The sequence below is a fragment of the Populus euphratica genome, unplaced genomic scaffold (assembly GCF_000495115.2).
Source record: "Populus euphratica unplaced genomic scaffold, PopEup_1.0 scaffold53.1, whole genome shotgun sequence".
Taxonomy (NCBI): Eukaryota; Viridiplantae; Streptophyta; class Magnoliopsida; order Malpighiales; family Salicaceae; genus Populus; species Populus euphratica.
Genome location: NW_011499934.1, coordinates 113,955 through 126,823, shown reverse-complemented (window position 1 = coordinate 126,823; position 12,869 = coordinate 113,955). Strand labels below are relative to the sequence as shown.

At 30.2% G+C, this 12,869-nt stretch overlaps 1 protein-coding gene and 1 long non-coding RNA gene across 3 annotated transcripts; both read right to left on the bottom strand.

Moving 5' to 3' along the window:
• Positions 1–2,986: 2,986 nt before the first annotated feature.
• LOC105136317 (DNA-directed RNA polymerases I, II, and III subunit RPABC5) lies at positions 2,987–4,803 on the bottom strand. The gene is made up of 4 exons (XM_011041610.1): positions 4,585–4,803; positions 4,336–4,394; positions 3,731–3,825; positions 2,987–3,302 (listed from the first exon to the last, which is right to left on the bottom strand). Exons 1-4 carry the CDS (start codon positions 4,618–4,620, stop codon positions 3,277–3,279), a joined length of 216 nt encoding a protein of 71 aa, XP_011039912.1. The 5' UTR covers positions 4,621–4,803; the 3' UTR covers positions 2,987–3,276.
• A 4,768-nt stretch (positions 4,804–9,571) lies between these two features.
• On the bottom strand, positions 9,572–11,468 carry LOC105136316 (uncharacterized). 2 transcript variants are annotated; one of them, XR_844322.1, is made up of 2 exons: positions 11,199–11,467; positions 9,572–9,921 (listed from the first exon to the last, which is right to left on the bottom strand). It is a non-coding gene; the product is annotated as an uncharacterized LOC105136316 (long non-coding RNA). The 2 variants fall into 2 exon arrangements; XR_844321.1 differs by having other exon boundaries at positions 9,629–10,323; positions 11,199–11,468.
• Positions 11,469–12,869: the final 1,401 nt, after the last annotated feature.

Genomic DNA, 12,869 nt, shown 5'->3' with positions numbered 1-12,869 from the left:
TTGTAAACTTGTACAAGTCTTTTTTTTTTTCAGGTTTATATCATCACTTTATGTTGTAAACTTGTACAAGCAAAACAAATCTGAAAATTCCATTCTAATTTTTCATACGTAATATTTATGTGCATGCGATTCTTGTACTGTAAATTTCTTGTTATTCATTAGGTATATATGATATAAAAATTAAGAGAAAAAAACAAAAAAAATCAATTTTTCATTGTCAAAGAATATAAAATAAAATAAAATTACAAGATTTAATTCAAAAAATTTGATGATGTTAAATGACATATTACTTCTCAGGCTTATCTTAAAGAAAAACATGGGCACAAAAATGAAATATAAAATAAAATTTATAACCCATTAAAAATTATAAGAATATCTTCACTTGCTATATTTATTTTAAAAAAAATAAATAATATAATGTCATTAATTATTCCCTAAATACCTTAAAATTTATAGAATATTATGGTAGAACTGTAATACTTTACCACATTGTGCTGGATAATGCTCCAAAATCGGTTCTCGTATATATTTATTTAAATCGAGATCTTGAATTTGAACAATGGTTTCTTGAAGTTTCTGATTAGTTTTCCGTTCGTAATTGTGTTCTTAATAGGGGGCACCATCACAAACACAGTAAAATTCTTCAATTACTGTGTGAATATGAAGTAGATGTGTACTTATTTTAATCCTATATAAAAATAAAAATAAAACATTTTAGTGCATAAATATTACAATTAAATTTGGTGTAACAATCTGGTATCATTAATGAGACCAAGGAGGATCTGAGAATGCCGTGTCCGCTCGTGGGAGCTACCAGAAGATTGTGGTTACAGAGGGTGACTTATCGAACTGGAAAGGATACAGTAGTTTTGACTTTAATTTCGTGTGGGGAAAGGAGTCCCGTAGGAGTGGAAGTTTTATACTATTATTTCATGTATGAAAATGTTAAAAACACTATCTGTGTATTTGAATATATATATATATATATATATGAAAATATCAAGAAATTTTTTATATAAATGAGACTATAAATATATCTATCATACATAAAAATGTTAAAAAATATCTTTTGAGAATATATAAAATAAACTAGAAAAAAAAATATACTAGAAAATATATTCACAAAATAATTTTATATTTTTTAAAATATATATATATAAAAGATTTTGACTACCTGAAACCTGATCGAGACCTCGAGTTATCGAGCTAGCCTGGCCGGGTCTTATAGGTATGTTTTAGGATGTGTCAGCTAGAATATAAATGCAATCAAATCAAGAGAAGGTGACGTGCAGTAAATGAATTTTGAAAGCCGCCGGCCAAGATGGTTTGTTTACGCGGGTGCACCCACGGCTACGTGCAAAAATAATGCCCTGCTGCAGTCAGGATTTGGTGTAGCGGTGAAAAGGAATTGTCTTCTTTCATTGTATATGGGTTTGAACCCTAACATGCATATTTGTCACTTTGCGGTGCTTTACATACCTACTGGATTTACAGGGTATTCAATGTACCGTGGGGATTAATCGTGGTACGCGCAAGCTGGTACGGATACCCCACGTAAATCCAAAAAAAAAGACTACGTGCAAAAATAATGCCTGCCATGCCGGGCTGCTCCTCATGATTGAACGGGTCATTGGCATTGGGATCCCAATTTCTTATTTTGTACAAGGTCTTCTCGGCTCAAACTTACTCCAATACGGATTTGACACGCAGATAAGGAAATCAAGTACTTGGAGGCATCAAACCCAGAAAGTTCAGCAGATTGGTCTTTGATCACTCAACAGAGTACCTATAGAGTTAATTATCACAGTATTGCCAACGTGTCTGTCTAGCTCTTTCTTTACATGTCAAAATTATTTGTTGGAAATTACCATCACCATCATCACTCTTCTTCTTTTATTTTCTTTGTTTTAATTCTCTTTCTAATCTTTTGGTTATTTTTTTTTTTAGGATTTTGTAATGAAAGGATGAAAACAAAGTTGTTTTTTAGATTTGAAAAGATCTTGATTTGGGATTGAATAAAAGATAAATAAGATTAAATGATTTATGAAAATAATGTAAATACATAGCAACTAATACACTAAGATAACACTAATTATAATTCAATTTGGTTGGCTGTTATTAATAGAAAATAATTGATACATAGTTTTTCTTTTTTCTTTTTCTCGTCTTTTCACCTTTATTGAAGTACGATTGAACAGGTGGATCATTGTATGAATCAAAACGTTGGAAGAGATTCCATGTAAACTTTGGAACAGGCTTCATGTGACTTTTGCAATAAAAAAAGAATATATAATTCTAGATTATTATTAATGCCTAAAATAAAATATACATAAGAATGATTGTTCATCACAAAACCACAGAAAAAAACTAAAACCGATTATAACAAGAAGAATCGGTTGAATTGAAAGAGTCATTAATTAACTAGAAGAGTTGAGCAACCAGAAGTCAAGATCACCAAAGAAAAGAGGGATCAGCCAACAAAGTTTATAAACGCATATAACTAGAAGATACATAACTAGTTAGAAAACAATGATTAACTCAAGGTTCATATGTGTATCATTAAAAGAGGGATTTAATTTGTAATGGGATTTGATAAGTTTCTTTACCTGTCATCTTAAACATGTCACATGGATTCGAACCATAAAGGCACCGACAATCGTTGAAGATGACTCCCTTCCTTCTGTCGTTCAAAGTTAAGAACAATAATAAAGCGTCTTCCATTCCTCCTGGAATGATAAAGATGTGGGCTACAGACCGCTTTGGCATGTTTAAAGAAGAAATTCAACAAAATACAAACAAATTTAGATTGTCTATATTAATAGCATCGACTCTCTTTCTTATTTACTTTATTTTATTTTTTGTACCCGCAGAAATCATAACCCAAAGTAGCAAGTGCATCGTTCAAAACATCTAGCCTATAAATCATACTGTCCAATTATATATACTCATGAAAAGCTATTCATCACTTCTATTAGTACCCAGCCACTAGGTTGCAACCAGACTATATTGATCATCGTATAAAGCATCACATTTGAAAGAATATTGCCAACAGCATCGCACAACAGGCATTTAAAATGATTGATAAGCTTCCCAAAACCTTGGTCTTAAAACAGTGACTAGGTTCCAGAACGAAGTGTGCAAGGCAAGAGTGGTTAAAAGTTTATACAGTATTTGAGCTTTGTCCCGTGTCTACTTTCACCATATTCACCACACATCCAACAATTAATCATCAATTTCCATGACCAGCTTCATGCCAACCATGATGCAATGAGCTTCTCAACTGCCCTCACTTTTCTCCAGAGCTGTCGGGCATAATTTGTCAGTGATAAGAAGAATGAACCAAAAAATTCAGAGGCAAATAGAGTTGGTACGTTATATCAGCTCAAAAATTCAATTTGTGGATAAAAAAAAGCACCATCTCGTTTTCTTGATGTCAACATTAAAATATAAACGTGAACCCATTTGTCTCATTTAGCAGGATTAACAGCCCCACATTCAGCTAGACATACTCATAAAAACATTGAATTATGACCCAGACCCATTAGGGGTGGAACTTTAGTTAATTTTCACAGAATAAAATTCACTAAACTAGCATGCCCTATTCCAAGGAGAGAGTGCAAAATGATTAAAATAAACCCTACCATCACAAACAAAAAAATACAGTTTCATCCATGAGTGTGATGGCAACACACTTATGAGAGGAAAGGGGACATAGAAGAGAAAGACTTACTATTGTAGTTCAGAAGCTTCTCAATGAGGTCAACATGAGTCATAAGCATTCTTCTACAACAATAACGAACCAACCCCAAAGCATCAAGAGCATCTCTGCATGAAGAACCAAGATACGTTTGGAATTCAACATGTTCTCTATGAGTTCCAATTAACTATTTGCATCCCATATTATGACTATTAGGACTGTTAACTATCAGTTAGAAGCAATTCTAACAACATTTTGATAGCTGCTTTGTACCTTACACAATGAAATACTAACATAGCTCATAAATCACAACCACACTAACAGCATCTTGATAATGTTAGAATAACAAACTTTTTACATCCATTCTGAATTTCGCATATTGCCTTCAGGAGGCATGCTGCCACATGCAAGTATTTAAGAAGACTCAACATGAATAATTGCGAGGGGGGCAGCTCCTGGAAAGTCAAGCTCGCAACCTATTTTCCAGCAAGAATGTATATATATTACCTTCTAATGGAGTGAGTACACTATGTGACCATGTGGATAAAAAAACTAGGGGTCATACGAGATTACAACATGGGTTCTTGCATTTTATTTTTGTTCAATCTAAGAAATAAATAAATACATAGCATGATTACCCTTCAGTGTAATCGGCTTGAAGAAGATCAAGATACGTGTCCCATTTATTTCCAATCACCTAAAACGCAAACAAAAAATAATCATAAGAAATTAAATGCAATATCTAAACATAACCGCTAAACAATAAGAAAACAAATTATTATTTTCTTCTCCGGATATAAAATCATGACAGGCGAGGAATAAGCTGAAAAATTGAATGAAATTGAAAGCACCCCGTGATTAAAGAAGATAATTAATAAAGTAAGTACCTTGCCGCAAGTAAAACAACGAACTGGGATAATCATCTTTCCTTGGCTCTCTTAAGATTTTCAGCCTGTGCTAGTTTCCCTTTTGGAGCTTCTCTGCTCTATGGTGGCGTTCTGCGTGTTTTATTGTCTAGGTGCCTGATGGGAACTTGGAAGGGAGGGTTTTGTTTCCAATGCCATGTTCGGGTTGTTGGGCCGGGCTTCGTCTTTTATTAATTAGGTTGAAGGCTAGTCAAATTACATAACTTTCCCATTATAGTAGTTTTTGTGATGGCTTTTAAAAAAGGTTTTAAAAAATAATTCTAGTTCTTTTTTAAAAAAAATAAATTGAAAAAAAAATATTTTTAATTAAAAATTTTATAAGATTTATTTTTCCAAGCAAATAAATGAAAAAAATGTATCCATGAATAAAAAGTGTGATATTTTAGCTTTTATAAAATTAGGGTTTGAAATGCAATTATGTGTGGAGTCCAATGAAAAAAATAAAAGCTATTTAGTTAATCAAATTGCCTTTTCTATGTGGTTGAGAAAAAAAATACTATTAATACCAAATAATCTCTAAAAATCTCCGCCACCCAACTTACCCATACTATATTACGAGTAGGATTTTTAAGTTTCTGATGTAGAAAAAAAAGCTAGAAAATAAGAAGATATATGGATGTGTTTTTTGGTATTATAAGATTTATTAATTGGAAAATAAAAATAATAATATATGTATTCAATACAATAAATTAAAAATTATACTAACTGATCAATCGCAAAAATAGTTGGGAATGTTAATTAAAGATTAAAGCATGAGATATTTCTAGTAAAAAATAAGAGATAGATGCACATGAAAATATTTTATCTTATTTATCCTTTTTATTCTGTATATTTTTTTTAATGGAGGTTTATTATAGCTTCCTAGTAAATAAGATTTTTGTTATTATAAATGCATCATGCAAATACAACTAATTTATCTCAAATTTAAGATATTATAAAATTATAGAAACCATTTAAAATATTAATTACTATTTAAAAATAGTTCAATTAATTATTTAAAAAAAATTAGAGAGGAGATATTATTTAAAAATTAAATTCAAAAAAATTAAAAAAAAATAAAGGTTAAGCCTGCTCACTGAAAGGAAATCACATCCATGCATAATTATTTATTTATTAACAATAAAAATAGAAAATACTCATCATTCTCTTAAGTTTTTTTCTTTTAAATAAAACAAACGAAATATCATTTGTCTGGGAAAATAATTTGTCATCCTCTTGAACATTTTTTATCATCAAGGTTCGAGTTTGTGAGGTTATAGTTACTCTTAGAAGGTCTAGGAGAGTGTTTAAACATTTTATAATGAAAAAAAATAGAGTTAAAAACTTTTTAAAATATTTATTATAAAGTATTTTAATAGAGTAGATGCTCCATTTTAATTTTTAAATTATAGTTTTTTCTTTGAATAATAATTAAATTTTATCAAAAGTTGGTGAAATAAAAAAAAAACACGTTTTCAAAATATAGTCCAAATATATACAATGTACAATTAAAGAAGTCATTTATAATATCTTATTATATTTTGTCTCCAAACCAAACACAAATTAGTCTAGTTTTGATGTTCATGCCACCTATTTCCTGTCTCTCTATTGAATGTTATCTATGTCTTTTTTCATGATAAATCTAAAAAAAATCCCTATACTATACTGGTATTCTAAGTTTTATCCCTAAACAATTCCCTGGATTGAAGTTTAGGTAAGAACCCTAGCTTTTTAGAGTACACTAGAATGATATGTATTATAATATGGCCAGAATTTTTTTTAATATAAAAAAATCTAAGTGTTGTTAACATTTTTTTTTAATAGAAAAATCGTTTAATTTCACTTATCTAAAAGTAATTCAGATAATTTATAAAAATATATTTAACTAAAAAAATATTCAAGATAATGTTTTTAAAAAAAATATTAAGATAACAATATATTAGATTAACTTTAGTCAACTGAAATTAACCTATTAAATTAATCACTCAGGTCATGAGATAATGACGACCTCAAATATGAAATTCAATTATCAATCAATCCAATATTAAAAGATAAAATTAAAAAAATTCAATTACAAAAAGAAACAAAAAGAAAATAACTTAAATTAACATAGGTTAACTTGCCACACCACCAACTTGGATCATGAGACTAATATAATCTTATAGAAAACAAATTGAAATATATTATAAAGTTCAATCATCAATCAACTCATTATTAAAGGATAATTTTTTTTAAAAAAATAAAACAAAAAATAACACAAGTGAACCCGTCACAACCATAACTCAAGTTATAAGACTGAGATAATCACATAAAAAAAAATCAAAATAAATTATGATGTTCAAATCTCATTCAACAAGTTAAATGATGAAACAAAAAAAATCAATAAAAAATGACAAAAAAACTCAGTTATCATGGATTAACCCACCAAACTTGTGACTCGAGTTATAAGACAGAGATAAATCCATTAAAAAAATAAAATAAATTATAAAACTCAATCCCAAGTAAACTAAATATCAAATGATAAAATTAAAAAATCTAAAAAAAAAACAAAGCATTGTTTGAGTGAGCAATGTCTTTGTGCTCATTTTTTAGTCTGTTAACTAGATCCTTAACTTACACTACATTGTGGCTAGGATCAATTTTTTTTTTAAAATGTAAACAAAATATTAAGGCGTCTCAAACATGTTTTCTAGCAAAAAAATATGATGCATATTAATCGATATATTTTATAAATATTGATATGATGATACATTTAACATTTTTTTAAAAGAATATAAAGATGACGACATATTAGTTCAACACAGGCTAACTCTAATTAACCTATAAAACTTATGATCCAGGTCATTAAACTGTGATAATTTCATAGATAGTGAATTATAATAAATTATAAAATTTACTTCTCAATCAACTACGTATTGACAGACAAAATATAACAAAAAATCAATTAAAAAAAAAACTCAAGTTAACTTGATAAAATTTGTCAAACCCATATCCTAAGTCATAAGCTCAGGATAAATTCATAGAAATTTATTTTAAAAAATTATGAAATTCAATTCTCAACCAGCTATAAGTTAAGAAGATAAAAATCTAAAAAATAAATTTTAAAAAAGATTCTAAAATAATGGCTCAAGTAAAAGTCAATCTTTTAGACCTGCAACTCAAGTCATAAAATTAGAATTATCTTATAGAAAGAAAATAAAAAAAATATAAAACCTGATCCCGAACTAACTCAATGATGAAATATAAATGGAAAAAAAATTTAAAAAAACAAAAACTACATTTTACATAATATACAAGTGGCATCTGGCATCCCACTCTAATACTTTTAACAAAGTAAGGAGAGAAAACTAAGGATGGATGAGAGAATAATAAAAAAAAAAATAATTGACTAGTATGACACCATCGCTCCTCAACAAGCAAGCCTAAAAAAAATAAAGACTTCACAGAAATGATTTCAAAATCATCAAGAAAAACAATATTTGGAGATCAGTAGAGAAGATAAAAATCTAAAAAATAAATTTTTAAAAAGATTCTAAAATAATGACCCAAGTAAACTCAAGTCAATCTTTTAAACCTGCAACTCAAGCCATAAGATTAGAATTATCTTATAAAAAGAAAAAAAAATATAAAACCTGATCCCGAACTAACTCAATGATGAAATATAAATGGAAAAAAAATTTAAAAAAACAAAAACTACATTTTACATAATATACAAGTGGCATCTGGCATCCCACTCTAATACTTTTAACAAAGTAAGGAGAGAACTAAGGATGGATGAGAGAATAAAAAAAAATAAAAATGATTGACTAGTACGACACCATCGCTCCTCAAGAAGCAAGCTTAAAAAAATAAAGACTTCACATAAATAATTTCAAAATCACCAAGAAAAACAATATTTGGAGATCAGTAGCCACTGCACCTACCACTAGAGTGAAGCAACCTACCTCACATGCTAGCACCTGTGTTACGCGCGCTAACAAGTTTCAGTCTGCCCGTTCAATTTAGCCTCTGACTTGTAGAGAATAAGGCTAAACATTTGTTTTGGTCTTAAATTTTGTCGCCAACCCTTAATTCTCTTAAATAGATTAAACTTAATTATTTTACAAAATTGATCATCAATGAGTGTCAACAAATTTTCTAAACATCATAAGATACTTATATTTAGCAAATTAAAACAAACCTTCAAATCCAATCTAAAATAAAAACTTAATATGAAGCAATATAAAAATTCAAATGACCCGGGGGGTTCAGACCCTAATCTATCAAGAAAAAAAAAAAACTGAATATTTGTCTATTCCCAAAACCTCAATTATAATTTAGTGATTTATCTTTACTGCTACAGTGATAGCCACACTTAGTTTTTTTTTTTTTTAATTGTTATTGTAATTTTAATTTGTAATAATAATAATAATAATAATAATAATTGTTATTGTAATTTTAGTAATTTATAGTAATAATAATAATAATAATTTGAGGCTTGCTCTCTTTTTTTTACACCCCCCTTCAGAAATTAGAGAAATGAGCTAGATAAATTGACCCTTATTGTAACTTGTTAGTCTAATAATTATCTAATGGGAATACCCAAGATTGATTTCGAGAACGATATGCACAGGGATGTTCGCATCGAGTTTTAATGGAGAGATGAGATTGACTTCGGCGACAGCATGCAGAGTGGAGATCTTGTTGTTTTTAGAGGAGAGATGAGCCAGAAAGCTTCGACCTTAACATATTGATGGATGGTAGTTTGATTCGGCGCCATGCTGTGGAATGGATTTTTTTTTTTTCAGCGCAAAAAAATAAAATAGAATGGCATTGTTAATGCCATAAAATACATTATTGCAAACTAAAATTTTTATACATGCTTTCAATAAAATAAAACAACTAAAAATTAAGAAGATAAATATATTTTTTTAAAAAATATATTTATTTATTTGAGTTTAAAATTAAATCCCTAAGCTGAAATAAATTATACATCAACTCAACATCACAAAAGCTTGTATAAAACCAATCCAAACAAAACAAAACATGAACCCACGATGAATTGTTCTCTTATATTATATTTTCATCTTTTTAATATTTATTTCATTTTGCATTTCTACTATTATCAAATACAAAATAAATGAACCCAATAAAAAAAACATGAAAAAAGAATTGAGGTTTATTAAATTGAAAGCAAAAGAATAATCTTCCCAATATGCCCAATCCAAAATAAGCTGGTTTGCAAGAGCCCAGTCCAGCAGGCGGAAATTGACACAAGCAGCGCCACAATCTTCACAAAGATGCATTCATTAGATGGGCATCGAGCATAAACTCTTGTTTCTGAGGAAGATAACCAAAGAAAAACTCTTTCTTTTAACAAATCTAAATAGATAGTTGAACAATAAGACCTAAGTTTTTCACTCCACGAGTTAATTGTTTTAGTTTCTTATAGTTATAAGAATGTTAATCTGGCAAATGGGTCATCTTCAATCCTAAGACGCAAATTCCAGGAATTAATAAGAGCATGTATAGGATTATAGATCAAAGAAGTGGCACAAGAGCCAAGTTAGTATAGGTAATTGGATACACTGTAAAGACCCATCAAACTGCTGGCTGCTGGTAATCAGAGGGTATAATATGAATTATTTCATCAATTCCATTAAAATGGAACTCAAAGCCCTTGCACAATATCCCAATCATCATTTTAGCAGCTGCGACCATGGCCATCACCTAAGACCTCCACTATCCTCCGAAAAAAAAAAACACTAAGCTTTCACGTAAATTAAAAAGGAGTCTTTGGAAGACACAGACAAGATACTAAACTAAATATTAGATCAGATTTTTGCCATCAGGAAGGGAGATATGATTTTGGTTTATATCAATGTCCCAACGTGGAAGTGGGGAACTCATAGCCCTTGCGCAATTTTCCCGAACATCATCTGGCATCCTTTTTTTTTTTTTTTTATCGGATCTACACTCAATCCAAAATTCACAATCTAATTAATAATCAGATTACGGTTTATTGGCTTCACTAACTAGTTTTATAGTAACTTGCTGCCTGTAGAGGTGTTCAGAGTTTGATACCCCGACAATATCCTGAACCTGGAAATCAGGTTAGGCATTTCTGCAAATCTGAACCTAAAACTGGCAATCAATGAACTTGTAGGCTCAGGTTTGGTTTTCCAGTTAACCTGAAAGTATTCATACAAGCATGCATTCCTTCACCATACGCACTCAAATATCATTCAAATTTAAAGACAAAATCCATGATAAATATCCCATCCTTAAGAAGAATGTCGCATGGACATCCTTAAGAATCATGCATCAATCAATTCTATTACCCCACATTTAACATAGAGATAGGACCCTAACATAGATCTTACTATCCGAGTTGATTTTTGGATTAAAAAGATGAATAATGCACAATGTAAGAAAATAAATCTCGTCCTAATGAATACGGCGACCTCCGAACTCGATGGCGTGAAGACTGTGAAAATCAATCGCACAAATTTTTTACTTTAATTAAACCTATATTTTTTTTTTGTTTTTAAAACTTAATTGCATGAATCCATGGTTGCCGAGAAAATGAAAACAAGAAAACTGGTGGCATTACGAACCTGAAAAGGGAGATGGAGCAATTCGTATAACAAATAAAAGATAAAGAGAAACTGGAGGCCGATAAAAGAGATTGAAGTAGAATGGTCACTGACGCGGTTAATAGGGTAGAATAGAATTGGCAACAAGCCCTGGTGGTTGGAAGCTGCGGCCGTGGATTGGCAGGAGAGAGAGACTGCCTGAACTTGGATTGTGTTTTCGTTTCATCAGTGTAATATAGAAACAGGAGGCGGCGGCTGGGTTTCGATTTTAGGGTTATTGGATTGGATTTGGATTTGGATGAACCCTCACAGGTCACAATTGCCCCTGTACTTTTATCAATTCCGCAAATTACCCCCTGTAAAAAAGATCTGATCAAAATTAGCCTCTGTAAAATATAATATAATTTAATCCAATCAAGCTGAATTATTGAATTTAATTAATATAAAACTATTCATTAATTAAAGGTCTATTTTTTATTCAGTTCATGCACAATTAATATGATAATGCTAGGGTAAAGCTTGTGTGCATAAATTTTGTTGACAAACAAGAGGGAGCGGAGCACATCTTTGATAGAAGGATTGAATAGCAACACGGTGTCTGGATCAGGACGAACACACATCAGGCCATTACAAGATCCAATGAAAGTGACCAGGTCAAAGCCCCTGTTCTTCAATGGATAATCAACCTCTGCTGCTTTGGCATCGTTGTTTGCTTCATGGTCAGCAGTGTAAACTTGGAGAAGAGAAGGAGATGTGAGAATAAGTCTCTGCCTCTGGTTTTTAACATGATTGTCTGCTGCTGCTGGACAGAGGTTCATTGTGGATCAGGAACTGGAGATCAGCGGGCTTTTGCTTACACATTTGAATCGCAATGGAGACTTCGCAGGCAGTTTTGTGAGAATGTGGAAGATGATATCAAGAGGGAGGCTTGCACCCATCCTTTCATTCTCTGTTCAATGCTTAACATGAACTGAAAATTTAAAATGAAAAACTGAACACAAACAATTTTATAAAATAAGGGCTTGAACCAATTACAGAATCCATTAATGGACATTGATAATCCTTTCCTTTAAGAACATTGTAAAGAAACTCTCCAGAATTTCCTTTGAATAAACTAAATTTGTTATGATGTATTTTTTAGAAGAGAGAAAACAATCAAAACACGATTAGTTTAGAGACTAAACCATTAAAATATAAAAAAAATTAAAATTAATTTTTAATTTTAGATTCTTTTAAATCACACCAATCCAAAAACTCAAAAATCATCACCATTATTTTTTTTAGATTTAAAGAAATTTTATTTATTGAAAAATATATTTTATAGGTTTAAGTGAATAAATAAAATTTTGATTGTCTCATATTCTTACAAAAAAAAAAATATATTTTGACTTAAATTTAAAATACGTATCCTAACTTAAATTTAAAACCTACTATATAAATCTTAAATTTTTTAGCATCACGTTACGCGACTTCGAGACCATCTCCATCATTCTTAACCTTCAAATTCATTCAAGTGGATTTGAACGTTTTCTTTTCTCCTGCACCGCCCCTCAAAATCCATTGAAGTGGGCTATCTATGCATCCATTATCCTCTATTTTTGTTGAATGAAATCAGAGCCGGGTAGAATAGAAAGCGTGATATATATATATATCTTGATTGATAACTTTCCAAGCATGAAAGCATTCTTTTAT

Coding starts and splice junctions, on each gene's coding strand:
- LOC105136317 (XM_011041610.1), bottom strand. CDS start 4,620: ATGATTATCCCAGTTCGTTGTTTTACTTGCGGCAAG. Junction 3,826..4,335: donor CAAGCCGATTACACTGAAGG/GTAATCATGCTA, acceptor TTCTTCATGCAG/AGATGCTCTTGATGCTTTGG. Junction 3,303..3,730: donor GAAGCTTCTGAACTACAATA/GTAAGTCTTTCT, acceptor TATGCCCGACAG/CTCTGGAGAAAAGTGAGGGC.